The sequence below is a fragment of the Thalassophryne amazonica genome, chromosome 7, assembly GCF_902500255.1.
Source record: "Thalassophryne amazonica chromosome 7, fThaAma1.1, whole genome shotgun sequence".
NCBI lineage: Eukaryota > Metazoa > Chordata > Actinopteri > Batrachoidiformes > Batrachoididae > Thalassophryne > Thalassophryne amazonica.
Window position 1 is genome coordinate 48164698 of NC_047109.1, and position 19565 is coordinate 48184262.

At 38.9% G+C, this 19565-nt stretch overlaps 1 protein-coding gene across 2 annotated transcripts in view; it reads right to left on the reverse strand.

Annotated features, from left to right (window-relative positions):
* The window catches only part of LOC117513878 (mannosyl-oligosaccharide 1,2-alpha-mannosidase IA), an 827748-nt gene that overhangs the window by 37413 nt on the left and 770770 nt on the right, over window positions 1-19565 (reverse strand). The window contains exons 6-8 of one of the 2 annotated variants that reach the window (XM_034174114.1): window positions 13806-13932; window positions 13552-13645; window positions 6981-7096 (exon numbers count right to left, since the gene is read on the reverse strand). In XM_034174114.1, the coding sequence (XP_034030005.1) occupies window positions 6981-7096; window positions 13552-13645; window positions 13806-13932 (337 nt within the window). The remainder of the gene's footprint in view (window positions 1-6980; window positions 7097-13551; window positions 13646-13805; window positions 13933-19565) is intronic. The other variant, XM_034174115.1, reaches the window with a different exon arrangement.

Consider the following 19565-nt stretch of genomic DNA (forward strand, 5'->3'; position numbering starts at 1 on the left):
TAAGTGGCTCTACTCTACTCTTTTCTACTCTCCTATTTTACTCTTCCTTTTTAGATATTTAGATAAACCTTTATATACTAGCATAGATCTACCTTAGAATTGGAATATAATATATAAGATATACCTTACTGAATTTTCATGGATACCGTAGTGTAAATAAGATAAAATTCTAAGGTGACATGGATCCCTCATAAGTACAGGTTACTTCACCAGCCAAGGCTGTTACCCATTTACAGCAGGGTGGACTGGGACAATGCAGATTAATTGTCTTGTCCAAGTACACAGAATGAAACTGCAGTCTACATATTGGCAGTCCTTCTCCTATTGCACAGAGCCACCTGCTCTGCTCAGACTCATTATGGCCAAGTAATATTTATGGATTGAGATGGGGCAATAAGGTGGTACTTCCCAATTATGCAGTATTACTTCTCATGCAACGAGTCCCTCCTACCCTGCTGTATACTTTATGAAACTGTAAATCCATTGTGGAACAAAATAGCCCTTTTGTTGTGAGTTGAGAATAATGACTTTACCCCTAATTAAACGCTGCTAGCAGTATTTGTAGCATGGTGACATTGGAAAAATATCTCATTCATCATCAGTTTCTTTATTTACTAATCTACTTTTCTTTCATTGTCAAAGATAATGTGCTGTCCTGTTTTTTTTTTTTTTTTTTTTTTTAACTGTGAGCTCTGCAAAAACATACAGTTTATGACTTAATCTGATTTTGTGCAGCGGTCCTTGGTTATTTGAATAATAGGTTGCAGCGGGGAAGAAGAGTGTGTAATTAGTAGTTATGTCTCTGACATGACCCTCTGTTAAGAACTGAGAAAATCTCTATAGCAGCTTTAAGTGACTGCCTGTGATACTGTAATTGAAGCCCGGGGCAAAAGGCTTTATTCTGACATTATCTGCAACATGGAGGAACACAGACAGTCAAATGTAGTTTTCGGTATGTATATGGGGCGTAAATGTGACTTTCTGGTCTGAACACATTTTCACTCTGTCGAAAGACAAATAGAAATCTTTGTGGAGCCGTTCTTGTTTTACATTATGAATACATGCACAAGTCAGTTACCATCTCATCACATTATGCACAACCAGGAACTATTCATTCTTGATGAAATCCTCCTCCTACTCCTCTGTGCACATGCCACCGGGACCATGTCTGTCGGAAATATGCTCACATAAGTTGCAGTCAATGTATGGGGATGTAAATAAATTTGCCACTAAAGTGCCATGTCACTTTATAAATAAGTTGAGCCAGTTCTGTGAATACTAGAAGTTCTAATACATTAGTTGTCATGTCCCTTGTGGGTTTACTGAAATATGGCCAACCACTCAAAAATTTCAGGACGTTTTTGTTGCATTTACAGTATTATCATCCTGTGTCTCTTCTTTCAGCTTTATGCAGTGGCCTTTGTAAGCTGTGTATGATCAAAGATCTGTGCTAATAAGGTTAAATACACCACTGGATGCATGTTATGACCTATTTTTCTATGTGTAAAGTAAGGGTTACAAGACTTCATAACTTTGAAAATCAATATTTCTGACATGAAAGTCAAGGTTGACTACCTGCCGATGACATCATTAATAAAATCAGGTGAAAAGGAAATGCTTTCATTGGCAATCTATATCCACAAAAAATACATATATTTGATAGTAAAGCCAGATGACAACATGTCACAGCTCAACAACAAAAGCCTTTTGCATGTTGTAAGTTCCATTTTGTCATGGGTCATGGGCTTGCACATGGTCATGTTGGTCCACACCATCGCTATTACAGTAGTGTTCAGAATAATAGTAGTGCTATGTGACTAAACGATTAATCCAGGTTTTGAGTATATTTCTTATTGTTACATGGGAAACAAGGTACCAGTAGATTCAGTAGATTCTCACAAATCCAACAAGACCAAGCATTCATGATATGCACACTCTTAAGGCTATGAAATTGGGCTATTAGTAAAAAAAAAAAAAAAGTAGAAAAGGGGGTGTTCACAATAATAGTAGCATCTGCTGTTGATGCTACAAACTCAAAACTATTATGTTCAAACTGCTTTTTTAGCAAGCCTGTGAATCACTAAACTAGTATTTAGTTGTATAACTACAGTTTTTCATGATTTCTTCACATCTGCAAGGCATTCATTTGTTGTTAATTTTGTTGGTTTGAAACCAAGATTTTGCTCGTTTACTAGTGTGCTTGGGGTCATTGTCTTGTTGAAACACCCATTTCAAGGGCATGTCCTCTTCAGCATAAGTAAACATGACCTCTTCAAGTATTTTGAAATATCCAAATTGATCCATGATACCTGGTATGCGATATATAGGCCCAACACCATAGTAGGAGAAACATGCCCATATCATGATGCTTGCACCACCATGCTTCATTGTCTTCACTGTGAACTGTGGCTTGAATTCAGAGTTTGGGTGTCGTCTCACAAACTGTCTGCAGCCCTTGGACCCAAAAAGAACAATTTCACTCTCATCAGTCGACAAAATATTCCACCATTTCTCTTTAGGCCAGTTGATGTGTTCTTTGGCAAATTGTAACCTTTTCTGCACGTCTTTTATTTAACAGAGGGACTTTGCGGGGGATTCTTGCACATAAATTAGCTTCACACAGGCATCTTCTAACTGTCACAGCACTTACAGGTAACTCCAGACTGTCTTTGATCATCCTGGAGCTGATCAATGGGTGAGCCTTTGCCATTCTGGTTATTCTTCTATCCATTTTGATGGTTGTTTTCCGTTTTCTTCCACGTGTCTCTGTTTTGTTTTGTTTTTTGTCCATTTTAAAGCATTGGAGATCATTGTAGATGAATAGCCTATAATTTTTTGCACCTGCGTATAAGTTTTCCCCTCTCCAATCAACTTTTTAATCAAACTACGCTGTTCTTCTGAACAATGTCTTGAACGTCCCATTTTCCTCAGGCTTTCAAAGAGAAAAGCATGTTCAACAGGTGCTGGCTTCATCCTTACATAGGGGACACCTGATTCACACCTGTTTGTTCCACAAAATTGATGAACTCACTGACTGAATGCCACACTACTATTATTGTGAACACCCCCTTTTCTAATTTTTTTTTTTTTACTAATAGCCCAGTTTCATACCCTTAAGAGTGTGCATATCATGAATGCTTGGTCTTGTTGGATTTGTGAGAATCTACTGAATCTACTGGTACCTTGTTTCCCATGTAACAATAAGAAATATACTCAAAACCTGGATTCATCTTTTTAGTCACATAGCACTACTATTATTCTGAACACTACTGTATATCATTCTGTAGCCTTTGTGTCTTTTTCCTCTGCTCCTTTCATGTTTTTCTTCATTGATAAGTCCTTTGTGAGTTTATCCTTATTGTCACCTGTTATTGTCCTCAGATAATTGACTGGCATTTTTTTTAAAGTACATTGTTTCAGTTAATCATTGCCAGACTGACAGAGGTCCTGTCCTGGCTTTCTCGCATTCTACAGTGCATCCAGAAAGTACGAGGTCTGTTAGAAAAGTATCCGACCTTTTTATTTTTTTCAAAAACCATATGGATTTGAATCACGTGTGATTGCATCAGACAAGCTTGAACCTTCGTGCGCATGCGTGAGTTTTTTCACGCCTATCGGTTGCGTCATTCACCTGTGAGCAGACTTTGTGTGAGCACTGGTCCACCCTCTCATCGTTTTTTTATTGCGAATAAATGTCTGAATGATTTGGAGCTTTGCTGCATCAATTTTTTTCCAGAAACTGTGAGAGACCTCCAGGTGGACACCGTTCGGAAAATTCAGATGGCTTTCAGGGACGATTTTATGGGGATTATACAGATTAAGGAGTGTTACTGCCGCTTTAAGGACGGCCCACAACTGCTGAGAGCACGGTGCGCTCCCAGGGCCGATCGACAGGCTCAGACCCCGCTCAAACAACCAGATCATTTCCAACGTGAAGGCTTTGTTTATCCGGGCCCTCGTCTGACTTTCACAAAAAGGCAGAAGTCGTGGACATCAGCACTTTTTCGGCACATTCCACTGTTACAGGAGTTTTTGTCATGGAAAGAGGAGCAGAGGGACGCGCCATGGAGCCGTTCATTAGCGGGACAAAACCACCTCAGTGTTGGTCTCACAGGATGGTTTAAAGGTGGATTTCAGATGGATTCCGGTTGCTTTTCAGTCGTGTGATTTTCCGATTGTGATTGTGCATGAGCTGGACCTGCCCCAACATGTCCTGGAAGGCTTCATCACCGCGTTGCTTTGCGCCATGCAGCTCCACCACGAAGCGCGGAATTCCTCCGCACGTCTGTCTCAATGTGCCGAAAAAATGCTGATGTCCATGTCTTTTCATAATTCCTGTGCTAGTCAGACAACATACTGGATCAGGACAGCGTCCAGTTTAGAAATGAATGGCATATTCCACTGTTACAGGAGTTTTTCTCATGGAAAGAGGAGCGACTCCACCATGCGTCGCGGTGGAGCTGCATGGCGCAAAGCAACGCCGGAGAAAACCCACGCAAACACGGGGAGAACATACAAACTCCACACAGAAAGGCCACAGGGATTGAACCCATGACCTTCTTGCTGTGAGGTAACAGTGCTAACCACTAATCCACCGTGCTGCCTCTTGGGCATATACTGCGGCATTTTGCCTTTCATTATTATGCTGATGATATTTAATTGTACATCAATCAATCAATCAATCAATTTTTTTATATAGCGCCAAATCACAACAAACAGTTGCCCCAAGGCACTTTATATTGTAAGGCAAGGCCATACAATAATTATGTAAAACCCCAACGGTCAAAACGACCCCCTGTGAGCAAGCACTTGGCTACAGTGGGAAGGAAAAACTCCCTTTTAACAGGAAGAAACCTCCAGCAGAACCAGGCTCAGGGAGGGGCAGTCTTCTGCTGGGACTGGTTGGGGCTGAGGGAGAGAACCAGGAAAAAGACATGCTGTGGAGGGGAGCAGAGATCGATCACTAATGATTAAATGCAGAGTGGTGCATACAGAGCAAAAAGAGAAAGAAACAGTGCATCATGGGAACCCCCCAGCAGTCTACGTCTATAGCACATAATGATAACTGCTGATAACATAATAGTACATGCTGATAACTGCTGGTGATCTCATTCACATAAAATCTTTACAAGACTGCCTTGCAGCAGGGAGAAGCTGGATGTCCAGTAAATTCCTACTTTTAAACTCTGATAAGACTGTAATGATGGTTCTTGGTCCAGCGAGACATCTGCATCAATTTGACCAGCTGGCACTTACCTTAGGTTCATGTGTTATACATCATATGGACAAAGTGAGGAACCTTGGGAGAATTTTGGACCCTACGTTGTCCTTTGACCTCCACATTAGAGACATTACGAGGACTACTTTCTTCCACCTGTGAAATATAGTGAAGATTCATCCCATCCTGTCTTTGGCTGATGCTGAGACTCTGATACATGCATTTATCTCTTCCAGATTGGACTACTGCAATGTCCTATTTTCTGGTTTACTGCAGTCCAGCATTAGTGGTCTTCAATTAGTTCAAAATGCTGCTGCCAGACTTCTTACACGAAGCAGAAGGATTGACCATATTACACCCATTTTGGCATCCCTTCACTGACTTCTTGTCTCTTTAAGATTGGATTTTAAGGTGCTGTTACTGGCTTATAAAATTGTTCACGGACTGGCACCTCCCTACCTGGCTGACATGGTTAAGCCCTACGTACAGGCTTGGCCTTGCGTTTGCAGGGTGCAGGACTACTATGTGTTCCTAGGGTCAATAAAAAGTCTGCAGGTTACAGGGCCTTTTCCTGTCGTGCCCCGGTTCTGTGGAATGATCTCCCTGCATGGATACTGCAGTCAGACTCTGTGGAGATTTTTAAATCCAGATTAAAGACTCATTTTTACCCTGTTTTATTGTTAGCATTTTATGTGATTGTGCGTTTTCTTTATTCCTTTAATCTTTCATGTTTTTATTATTTTATTGTGGTTTGTTAATCTTTTGATTCATGTCGCTCTGTTTTCTTTTTTGTGTGTGTGTGTTGTGTGAAGCGCTTTGAGACAATCATGCTGTGAGTTGGCGCTATACAAATTAATAAAATTTAAATTTTGAAATTTGAATCTGAATACTTTCTGGATAAACTATGTATTTGCTCAGAGATTGCTTACTAGATATTGGATTTGTTTGCGTGATAGGACTGCCTGTTTAATCTCACTCTGTTGCTGCTCCCTCCAGAAAGACTGTAGTTCCATGGATTATTCTTGGGTATACTCACCTTGCCCGTGACACTGAACACGAGTCAGCCTGTTGTCTGAAATAGCCTTTTTGCTTTGAACGAGCACTCTGTATTCATTGCAGTCAGAGCTCAACAAATGTACAGCGTGTTTTGCAATAAACCAGATTCTTTGTAAAACTCTTGACGTTTACTGCTTTGGAGTTCCAATCAAGTCCATTATATACTGAAGTGAGAAAGAAGAAGAAAGACCGACATGTTGAGAAAATAGAAAATTCAAATATAATAATTAAACCACACATTCTCACCAGTGTTTCATGTGTGTGAAACTCTTTTTCACAAGGAAACACAAGACTTCTAGGCCTGTTTTAGAAATTTGTAGCTCAGAATATCTTCCAATTCAACCATCAGTTGTTCACATTGTTCATGGACTTAATTTTCTCTTTTGTCACATTGTTATCTGACAATGAATAAAAAAAAAGCTGCAATCCATGTTATATATCGTTTCCCACTCTTAGAAAATCATACATAAGCACACTGGCACACATAAAGGCTTGACATATGTACTCCATGTACTCGGTTTCATTGGCTTTCTGTGGAAGCAGATATTTGTTGAAACTGTGCCATATTTGTGGAAGATTTTTTGAAAAAGACAAAAATTGCATAGGGAAAGTTCCATGTCCATGTGGACAAGGCCTAAATATGTCAGGTTGAGTGTTCAACGTTTCTGTGTAACCCTCAGTGTAAACAAAAATTTTATTGTCATACCTGCAAAGCTCTGTAGTACATCTTCTTTGCATCTTGGTCCGTCTTGTCTGACATCAGATAAGATTTGATCAGATACTCGTAGAAGCTATCCCCAAGGCCACCGATGGACACATGGTCTATAAAGGGGAAGAAAAGGTTAAAAATTTGTTCATATGTTATTATTTGTCTTTCAGCTGCCCATAATTTGTTCAAGTTCATCAAAGAGGAGGTAGTACAGATCCACACTGGCATATGGCACAGGGTTTACACCAAATGCCCTTTCTGACGCAACTCCAGTTTTATTTGCAGAAACACACATGGCTCCCGGACTTCTGAAGAGATCTTTCAGCCAATTACTAATCAGGACCTACCCTGCTTCCACTTCTGAGCTCTGACATGATCAGACGTACACAATGCAGAGTGGCTGTTAGAAGTTGCTCAGCAGTGCTACAAACTAAATTGGCTTAACTTGTGTTTGGTTTTGCTGGAATGACTCACACAGTAATAATTAACAAAACGAGAGCTCAGTTTAAACATCTTTTGTGTTTCTTTTCAAAGTGTAGCCACAGTTTTGAACATATAACAGCAGTGTTAGTTTGAACTCAACCAGCACTGAATATGTTCGTTTTCTCAACTTCACCAATCTCTGGGAAGGCTACGAACACAAGCTGTGACACCACATGTTCTACACTCTTGCAGTTAAAATCAAACAGTTAAAATCCTGTCCAAGACATAAATTATGCAACACAGACCCACCCTAGTGAGTGAATCGGAACAAAATACTGTTAATTTTGCTGTAAATTTGTTACTGCCTGCTTTTGGTCCATGCTGAAATTCATAAAAGCGAGTTTAAAATTGCAGTGGGTGATTCTTTGATGCACTTATTCTCTTTGCTGACTCCCTCACAAGGTTATCATAGTGTTGCTGTGTTTGTCCTTGACACACGCAGAGGAGGTAAAGCTGTGAAACCGCAGCTTTGTTTCTTTTGTGGCAATAAATATACAGATGGCTGCTTTCCTACATCCTCATCTGTAACAATTAGCCTCTGTAATCATCCAGATTACCGCCTTTTCAGGCTCAGCATCTCCTTCCTTCTTGATTCCACCATACCACCTCCTTTCAGGTAAATCAGAAAGATCCAATTTCCTGAAGTAATTGAATTCATTATCATTTTGATAACCCTGAGCACGCGGAGTCATGTAGCCACTGCCATGAGCCTAATATTAAAAATGAAAAGAAATAGATGGCTGAGTGGATGGCACACAGAGGCAACTAAAAAAAGTTTTTACACGTAAGGTGATTGAAAGACTGCCGCAGGCGTTAATGTGACAGGAATGGTTCATAAATGGGAAAGGCAAAAACGTAAATGAAATTCACCAAGCTAATAAAAATTCAGCATCATGACCTATGATGGCAAAACAAGCTCACATTGCAAAAGTGATGTAACCTCGATAATTTTCTCAAGGCAGCTTGAAGACTGAGGTCACCAACTTCACATGTAAAGCTGAACATTTATTATTATTATTGTTATTATGCAATGCCACTGAGCCCTTTGTCTTCTATGAACTTCAAATCCAAAGCTGCCAACTTGTAACTTGTGTGGTTACTGTTGGTGGTTTACTAAAATACACTATGTGATGCCTATGCAAGAACTAATGTAAGAAAGAATTGGACCTAGGCTTATCCCCATATACGGTAACATTAAGTGAATGAAAGTCTAGCCCTGCACCTGAATACTTAGTGTGTACTGATGGCGGTTAATTCACGCTACCTAACATTTACTGTAGTACACACTAGAATGTACAACAGCAGTGTTAGTATGAACTCAAATGAGCAAGTACCTGTCCTTTGACCTAGATTTGGGTATGCATATGCACATCCACAAGTCCATTCATCCATCCTTTTTCTATACCTGGTTATTCCAGATAAGTGACGGATTGTGTGTGTGTGTGTGTGTGTGTGTGTGTGTGTGTGTGTGTGTGTGTGTGTGTGTGTGTGTGTGTGTGTGTGTGTGTGTGTGTGTGTGTGTGTGTGTGTGTGTGTGTGTGTGTGTGTGTGTGTGAGGGAGGGAGGGCGTGAGCTTATCCCAATGGGCATTGGGCAAAAGACAGGGTCCATCCTGGACAGGCTGCCAGTCTATCATAGGTCAGCACATATAGACAGACAAACTCATTCACACTTTGTTTCACTTTCAAAACTGAGCATACTTGTGCTCAGTTTTGTTGTCAGGTTTCGGCTGATCTGGGTTATGATTTTGTTTTTCCCCTTTCTTTTAACCACCGTCTGCCCTGGCCTTGATTTATTAGTGTTTCATTTTTGTCACGTGGTCATTCTCTTTCTTTGCATCTTACGTTTGTCCTTAGTTTTGTCCTTGGTTCATCATTTATTCTCTGTTTAGTTTTGCATTGCCATTTTGTATCTTTATTACTTTTTAGTCTTTAGCCAGTCTGTGTTTTCACTGTGTGATCATTACTTTTATCCCTTGTTTATTTTTTCCTGTGTGATATAATCTGTTATGCTGTAGTCTCAGATTTTGTTTTCTGTCAATCTTTTAGTCTCTGTTTGCTTTAATTTAGTTTGTTTTGCCATCTGGTTTTCGTTTATTGTATACTTCAGCCATGATCAGTTTCATGCTAGTTTTGTTTTAGTATTTATTTTCTGATAAATCACTTTTCAGTTCATATGTTTATGCTTAGTTCATTCCTTTTCATATTAGTATTTTGTTCTGCCTTCAGTTTGTGGTTTGTTATCATTATTCTTCATTCCATTTTTTTTTCGCTCCATGCCCCTGCACCTACCCTTGTGTCTTTGTCTCTCACTTTGATTCTGTCTGCTCGGTGTTTTTATCCACTCACTCTCTTGCACTTGCTCACATGTCTTTGTGTATTTCATCACTCCACTTTGTGTATTCCCTTCCTCACTATCTTGCACCGTCTTTGTTCTCTGGCCACGCCCCCCTTCTAGAATGTTCTCCTACACTTGCTTCTTATTTCCTAATCCCCACCTGACTATTTAAACTATTCTCAGCCACCACCCCTTTGCCAGTTTGTTGTCTTTGCACACTTACCAGCTCTCTTTATTCATTCCTGCTTTGTCTTCTTGTGTGCCTCGATCCTGCTTTGTATTTTTGACCGCACCTTTTTTGCCTCAGCCCTGATAACAGTGTTTGCTTGTGCCTTTGGACCATGCTTGATTATGACTGTGTTTTTTCCTAGCCCTGTTTGTACCGTTGCTCTGCTGACTGATAATCTGTGTACCGTACCTTGGCCCGAATTAAAGATTACAAATTCTTTTACTCCAGTGCCTGGTCTGGGAGCCTGCATAGTGAGTCCACCCACTTATGGTGCCATGCATCCTCACAGCCCAACATTTGTATACGTTTATGAATGTTGAAATGTAGCCTACAACTTCCCCCAGACAAAACAGCAGTCCATCACGTTACGTCTCCAGCTAAAGCTGGTACCCATTTAAGATGAGTGGACTGTGGCAATGTGGAGGACATGGACAGGTATCATAAAACAACCCTGGTGTTTATCTTGGTGGTCCAACTCCTATGCCACAGATCCACCAACTCTGCTGCTGATGTAAGGATGAAATGTGATCATAATAACAGAACTAATGATGGTGGAAAGAATGGCACCATATTATTCTAAATGACTACTTATTACTTGGTTTACTCCAATGCATCAATGTACCACCGTTTGTCTCATTGAAATATCACATTGGTTGTCATAACCATCCCAAAGATGTATCGTTATCTTTGGCTGCTTTCAGTGATGCCGGTATTTGGTTAGACTGTTTCTCTCCGATTGTTCTGTCTGAGTTATTTTCATTAGTTACTTCATCCAAACCATCAACATGTTTATTAGACCCCATTCCTGCTAGGCTGCTCAAGGAAGTCCTACCATTATTTAATGCTTCAATCTTAAATATGATCAACTTATCTTTGTTAGTTGGCTATGTACCACAGGCTTTTAAGGTGGCAGTAATTAAACCATTACTTAAAAAGCCATCTCTTGACCCAGCTATTTTAGCTAATTATAGACCAATCTCCAACCTTCCTTTTCTCTCAAAGATTCTTGAGAGGGTAGTTGTAAAACAGCTAACTGATCACCTGCAGAGGAATGGTCTATTTGAAGAGGTTCAGTCAGGTTTTAGAATTCATCATAGTACAGAAACAGCATTAGTGAAGGTTACAAATGATCTTCTTATGGCTTCGGACAGTGGACTTATCTCTGTGCTTGTTCTGTTGGACCTCAGTGCTGCTTTTGATACTGTTGACCATAAAATTTTATTACAGAGATTAGAGCATGTCATAGGTATTAAAGGCACTGCGCTGCGGTGGTTTGAATCATATCTGTCTAATAGATTACAGTTTGTTCATGTAAATGGGGAATCTTCTTCACAGACTAAAGTTAATTATGGAGTTCCACAAGGTTCTGTGCTAGGACCAATTTTATTCACTTTATACATGCTTCCCTTAGGCAGTATTATTAGACGGTATTGCTTAAATTTTCATTGTTACGCAGATGATACCCAGCTTTATCTATCCATGAAGCCAGAGGACACACACCAATTAGCTAAACTGCAGGATTGTCTTACAGACATAAAGACATGGATGACCTCTAATTTCCTGCTTTTAAACTCAGATAAAACTGAAGTTATTGTACTTGGCCCCACAAATCTTAGAAGCATGGTGTCTAACCAGATCTTTACTCTGGATGGCATTTCCCTGACCTCTAGTAATACTGTGAGAAATCTTGGAGTCATTTTTGATCAGGATATGTCATTCAAAGCGCATATTAAACAAATATGTAGGACTGCCTTTTTGCATTTACGCAATATCTCTAAAATCAGAAAGGTCTTGTCTCAGAGTGATGCTGAAAAACTAATTCATGCATTTATTTCCTCTAGGCTGGACTATTGTAATTCTTTATTATCAGGTTGTCCTAAAAGTTCCCTAAAAAGCCTTCAGTTAATTCAAAATGCTGCAGCTAGAGTACTGCCGGGGACTAGCAGGAGAGAGCATATCTCACCCGTGTTGGCCTCTCTTCATTGGCTTCCTGTTAATTCTAGAATAGAATTTAAAATTCTTCTTCTTACTTATAAGGTTTTGAATAATCAGGTCCCATCTTATCTCAGGGACCTCGTAGTACCATATCACCCTAATAGAGCGCTTCGCTCTCAGACTGCAGGCTTACTTGTAGTTCCTAGGGTTTGTAAGAGTAGAATGGGAGGCAGAGCCTTCAGCTTTCAGGCTCCTCTCCTGTGGAACCAGCTCCCAATTCAGATCAGGGAGACAGATACCCTCTCTACTTTTAAGATTAGGCTTAAAACTTTCCTTTTCGCTAAGGCTTATAGTTAGGGCTGGATCGGGTGACCCTGGACTATCCCTTGGTTATGCTGCTTTAGACGTAGACTGTGGGGGGGGTTCCCATGATGCACTGTTTCTTTCTCTTTTTGCTCTGTATGCATCACTCCGCATTTAATCATTAGTGATCGATCTCTGCCCCCCTCCACAGCATGTCTTTTTCCTGGTTCTTTCCCTCAGCCCCAACCAGTCTCAGCAGAAGACTGCCCCTCCCTGAGCCTGGTTCTGCTGGAGGTTTCTTCCTGTTAAGAGGGAGTTTTTCCTTCCCACTGTTGCCAAGTGCTTGCTCACAGGGGGTCGTTTTGACCGTTGGGGTTTTTCATGATTGTTGTATGGCCTTGCCTTACAATATAAAGTGCCTTGGGGCAACTGTTTGTTGTGATTTGGCGCTATATAAAAAAAAAGTTGATTGAAGTTGAAGTTGAAGTTGATTGTTAAAGTTTGTGAAAACCAGGATAAATGATCTTTTTATTTACTTGTGTTAGTTTTTTATGATAAACAAAAGCCAGACTTTACTATAGAATGGCTTTACCTATTGTCCAAAAGATTTTGTGGAAGATAAAATGTCCATAAATAATCTGAACTTAATTTGTTGGGAGGGACAAAGTTGAAGAGAAAGGACAGCGGTGACTGTGGCATGTAAGGGCAAATGAGAATCAAGGGGTGATGGATGCACCCATTATATGATTAGTAGCTCCAATCACATCTGATTCTTCCTGAAAGGATAACCCATTTAAGAATCAATGGGAGGTACAGGGTGATGGCAGTGTGTGTTTGTGTTTGTGAAAGTGGTGGTGATGGAGACCAGTATCAGACTTGGTGCTGTGTGGTAAGCAACAATGCTGGAAGAACTGCATTAATCTTAAACATGTTTTCTGTACACTTACACAGCAGGCAGTGTTTGAGAAATTGCCATTTAGTGCATTTCAACAGAAGAGCTCACATTAATTCTAATTTTCAGATGAAGGAGCACAAACACATGCAACTGAAATCTGTGCTTTTCAGCATATCTTTTCAAACTCATCATGCTTTCTGTTATTCATGACAAAACATTTTCTGACTCTGTCTTAAATGACAGAACTGACCATTTTGAAAACAATGACATCATAATAAAATTATACATGTTTATTTTCGATGTACTGCTTTTAGTCCATCCTAAATTCCATGCAACCTGGAAAATTTTCATGTAACCAGGATAAACAATCTGTTTGGTTTACTCACGTTGCACCCAGTTTCCACTGACAGGACTGAGGAAGTTTGGGTACAGGCCGTGTGGTTTTTCAATCTTGTTCAGCACCTTCCTGATATTCATCACCTGCGGAAACACCATAGTATCAAACCTCACACAGTTACTTACTTACCATAGTTGAGAGTTTTGAAAGTTAAAGTGTAAATTAACAGTTAATTCTAAATTAAAGTAACAAGATAATTGTAGCTACTGTAAAACCAAAAATCTTGTCCAACATTTGACAGACCTTCTCTGTGTAGATGGGATTGCCAGAGAGCTCAGTCAAGTGGATGAATTCAAGGTGCAGGGTCCCGAATTCAGCCAGGATGCTACTCCCAGCTGAAGCCCAGCCCCAACTCCAACTGCTGCCACTGCAACCGAGATCACATGGAAGGGGGGAGAATAAGTACCACAGTGGCAGGTGTTCCAAAACATATATATGCTCACATGTTAGAAAATGCAAAAAACAAAATTGTTAGACCTCGTACAACTTGTGCCAATACCCCATTTCTTATCAGCATGTGTTGGACATTGTAACTCACTCAATTCAGTGGGAAATTGTACCTAAACATTTGACTCGTACTATATATATATATATATATATATATATATATATATATATATATATATATATATATAATTATCGAAGATAATGTTTTCATTATCAGATTATCTTTTTAGATAACTTTAAAAACCATTATTGGACTTAATTATCTTCCAATGAATTGTCCTCCGATAACTTTTAGACCGATAACGCAGTAAACCCAGCTGAACAACAGCAAACATTTTTAAAATTTAAAATCAGTTGAAACCTACCTGTTAAAAGTTTCCTAACAGATGTATATAGGTCTACCCTCTGCAAAGAGTAGAGAGATACTTCCAGGAAAAACACTCTACCTCTGCAGGCAAAGGAGAACTAGTCACAAAAAAAATAAAATAAATAAAAAAAAAACATTTCCTTTAACACCATACTGATATGCTGGCAATATCACCCAAGTCATCCAGAGGCATACATTTTTAACTTATGGTTCAAATTTTAACAAAACTAATTTTGGACAAGTTATTTAAAATTTGAGTCTGAAGTTTTATGAAGTGAAAATATCAGATATATGTTTTAGTTTTAAAATAATGTGCTAATTTTTAAGGTTTTTGTGAGCACATGCTGAGCCCAGCAGTGCATTATGGGTAGGACAGGGTGTTCACGATAGGACAAATGCATTTCAGACACTCTGTTCAGGCTCCACGGACAGCAACATTAGACTCTAGTAACTAAAACTCTCGTGAATATATTCTCTGGGTTTATAGATGTTATTGTATTTGCGTTTGTTAAATTCCACGCATCTTAAATGTAGCAGACGGATTATCTGGGATTTTGTTTTGGAAAGATTTCAAGGCCTCTACTGCCATCTACCTGCCAGTGGTGTTCATTGCAGTTTTTTTTTTTTTTTTTTTACAAATTAAGTTTAAAAACAAAACAACAACAACAACAACAAAAACCATTACAAGACAGCTCTGTGGTGTTTGCACAGGCACAGTGCGAGCGGTTGGACACTTGTAGCTCTGCAGCAGCAGGATACCTTCACGACGGCCGACCAGAATAATATCAAACAGGTTTGATTTTCATTCGACCATGCGATCGGCGATCAGGAGGTGTTCGTCAGATGTTAAATGCAGCTTGTTACTCCATGTACACGACACGATGCAGGACGCGCGATTAACCTGAAACTCGGTCCAAAAAAATTCTCTCGCACAGTGTAAAGCCAACATTTATGTGTCAATATTGAGTGCACGTTTTACAACATCATAAAACGTGCGCACATTCTCTCCACATGTAAAACATTTTGTGATGACACTTCCAGGGCTCCATAAAAATGGCTGTTTTTACAAATAAAAAAAAGGAATATTTTACAAAAGCACATTTATCTCAATTATCTGTAAACACCAACACACGACACGTCACATTAACGTGTTGGTTTACATAATGAATGATTGAACCAATCAGTGTTTAGCAGAGGCACATTTTACCCAGAATCCTTTGCGATCTGTCTGTGTGTGTTACAAAACCTCAGAATTAGTGCATTATTCAACATTAAAAGATATATGTTATATTTTAACTTTGTACAAATGACAGAATTGACATTAATGGAGTTATTCTATCAGTATTCACACAAAACCATAAGTCAGGATGCCTTTATTTTTCAAGACCTCCGCCTGACTGGAGCATTGTGATTGATAGAGAGCTGGCTTTGTGACTGCTCTCAGGGTGCTTCAGTGCTGTAGCTGTGTAGCTTCCAGCAGGGGGCAGCATGTTCAAACATAGAAATGCTGCCTCATTGTTTGAGTCTTATATCGCTTCCAAAAGCGATCGTGGTGTTAAAACTCAAATTCAGCTTGTTAGTAGTTGCAAATGTACCAGAGACAGCACTGGAATTTATCAGTTATGTGTAACTTCCGATACATTTTTGGGTGGTTTATCTTTATCAAAGATAACTTTTCAATTATCTGATTATCTGTTATCGAAGTTAATTTTTTGGTTATCTGTGCCCACCACTGTATGTATGTATGTATGTATGTATGTATGTATGTATGTATGTATGTATGTATAGATAGATAGATAGATAGATAGATAGATAGATAGATAGATAGATAGATAGATAGATAGATAGATAGATAGATAGATAGATAGATAGATAGATAGATAGATAGATAGATAGATAGATAGATAGATAGATAGATAGATAGATAGATAGATAGATAGATAGATAGATAGATAGATAGATAGATAGATAGATAGATAGATAGATAGATAGATAGATAGATAGATAGATAGATAGATAGATAGATAGATAGATAGATAGATAGATAGATAGATAGATAGATAGATAGATTCAAAATTATCCTCTCTCACTCAATATGTCTTGGCCTTAAATTGCATTAGTCTTTAAGAAATACAAACAGTATACTGTATGGTAACACTGTCTGGATGAGGCATTTCTCAAAACTATGTAACTGTGCAAGAAGGAGAAGAGTGAAGACACCCGGACAATTCAAAAGAAGTTGCAGGATTCTGTGGCTGTGATTAGAGAAATTATGCATAGTGCATGTTTTGCATTTTGCATCTCCACTCTTAGCTTCATAGTGAAGTGGAGCAGAAAAGGATTTTCTTTCACCAAAACATAAAATCTAGGCTTGCATCTCAGTTGTACCTTCTGGCAAACTGTAGTTGAACTTTCAGGTCTTATTTTTAAGAAAATCCTCTTATATATCACTTCATTATGAAGCTGAGTAACTAGTGATGCAAAAATGCAAAACTTGCACAGTGCACAAATTCTCCAATCCCAGCCACAAAAAGCCAGCAACTTCTTCTGGGTTTTCTGGGTTTCTTGGTGGCTTTTCCCACTCGTCTCCTTTCTTGCACAGTCACTTAATTTTTGAGAACTGTCTACTCCACACAGATTTACCATAGAGTGCCATACTGTTTGTATTTCATGGTAATTAATGCAAATAAAGTCTAAGGGCTCTGTCCCACTGGGGAGAGGATCAATTGTGCATGAATTGAGTACACAAATTACGGGCGTTTGTTGTCGTCCACAACAAAAATGGCCAAAAATGAGAAATGTCCCAGTATGAATTACGGATATATTAATAATATATAGCAAATATATGATGAACAATCACGGTTATATAACGCATGTAGTGAGGAAACTGATCTGACACATTGAGATTATCACAGCAGTATTACGGGTGTATTATGAATGCATTGTGCACGTGTTGTGCGTGCACGGCATCTGCATTGCGGTAATAAAATAAGCGCACTCAGGCCGTCGGCATCACTATTCAAACCAACAATACAGCCTCTGGAGCATTTTCTGGACTTGGACAAGTTGATCACAGAGTTAATGTTCATTTTGTCATGCAACGGTTTAGGGCTGAAACGATTAGTCGAGTAACTCGAATAATTTGATTACAAAAAATGCTTGAGGCAAATTCTGTGCCTCAAAGCTTCGTTTAACGTTGTAGTACATATGCCAGGCCTGTGTGTGGCATTGCAACGTCCGCAGAAAGAAAAACAGAAGAAGACTGGAGCATAACAGCTAATCAAATTAGCAACAATAGCTACCGCTTTCCAGCGTGACACACAGAGTAAAATAAAGCCTTTTAAGAGAAAGATGGTCCACGCTGATCATCTGAAATAGACTTACTGTGCATTTAAAGCGAAGCAGTGTGTTTGTCTATTTTTAAAAAACACACAGTCTGCTCTACATGGGGAGGGACTATTGACCCGGTAACAGGTGTCCCATCAAGATGAGGTGAACGTCGAGCATCGCTCTACCCCGGACTTGAAGACTTAATCACTTAAACAGAATTTTCAGTTTTCAAATGGCCTTTTTTTACAAATGAAAAAAAATGACATATTTACAAATACAGATTTCCACCTATCGTTACAGTTACTTGTGTGTTATATACCGGCCAACCACTGATGTAAGGAAACTATTTTTCCCATAATGCATTATGGCATGTGTGTAATTAAATGCTAAAACCTTCAAAATTAGTGCATTACTTTAAAACTAAAACACATAGCTGATATTTTCACTTTGTAAAACAACAGAGGTGACAATAATTTCAACAACTTGGCCAAAATTGTAACCATAAGTCAAAACTGACTGCCTGTGCATGACTTGTGTGATATGCCTGCAAGTCTGTATGGTGTGGAAAAAAAAAAAAAGATTATTTTCCCCTTCTTCTTTCTTTCTCTCTGGTAGTCAGCTCTCTTGTGCTGGTACAGGATTGAGTGCTGCCACTCATAGCTGTCTCTCTGTTACCACACATGCAATAGGCAGGGATTAAAATCTATGATTTCAGACTTTACAAATGCTTTGAACTGTTAAGCTTTATTCACCATGCCCGCAAATATATGTTAGCGGTCTAAAAGTTCTTGGAGCTAAATTCATCAGAAGCTAATTGACAAGCTGATGGTTTTCAAAGTTATCTGAAAAGCGAATCTGCTAACAAAAATGTTAGCTTTGATAATTAGCTCACTATGTTGGATGAGCGGAACTGTGCCCACCACTGTATAGTACACACACACACACACACACACACACACACATATATACATATATATATATATATATATATATATATATATATATATAGTAAGCTAGAAAGGGGGGGGGGGGACTACTTTTTGTCCATATACGATATTAATTTCTAATTCAAGTATCCATTGCACTGTTGAGATAAATATAGATATTACAGAAGACTGTTTGATTTTGACATAATAATAATAGTAAAAATTACATGTCAGCTCAAAATAAAGGAATGCATGCCAAACATGGGCTACTTTCAGTATATTAAATCTACAACTGGTACTGTATATATGTACAGAAAGACAGTGCTATACACAGGCCCTCTTGTTGTGTCTGAAAAATGTGTGAAGTGGACATTGTGAGTGGAAGTGCTGAAAACACAATTCATTTGATGCAACTATCTTATCAGGATTCTGCTGAAGGATGTTTTATTAGTGGCCTTGAGCAGGTTGTGGATGTGACAGGTGGAGATTTGTGTATGTGGTGATTTAATATCCCTCTTCCTCAAGTAGTGCTATATAGAACTTCCAGGAGCATGTTTGTTCCAAACAAACAAAAACACAAGACAAACAGGCAGCATTTACATATATATCATATAGTGTCAAGAAAAGCTGAAGCAAGTGTTAAATTAGTTGATCAGAAGAAAAGAGACATGAAGACATCAGCCCGAGTGCAAAATGGAATTTTTCCCCCTACTTTTGATTATTTAATGATTTCACTTTTATTAAACTAAATGATTGATAATGGCAATAAGCATTGTTTGCAATGTGAGTAAAACCATTGTTAACTGTGTTGTTTGCAACAGGAGATTCTGAATAAACACAGGTGCTTTTGCAAAGAAAAACACAAATTTTTTGTGCATACTGCCTTTGTAACATTAACCTTAAAAGGTTCTTTAAAAACATGGATGACAAGGT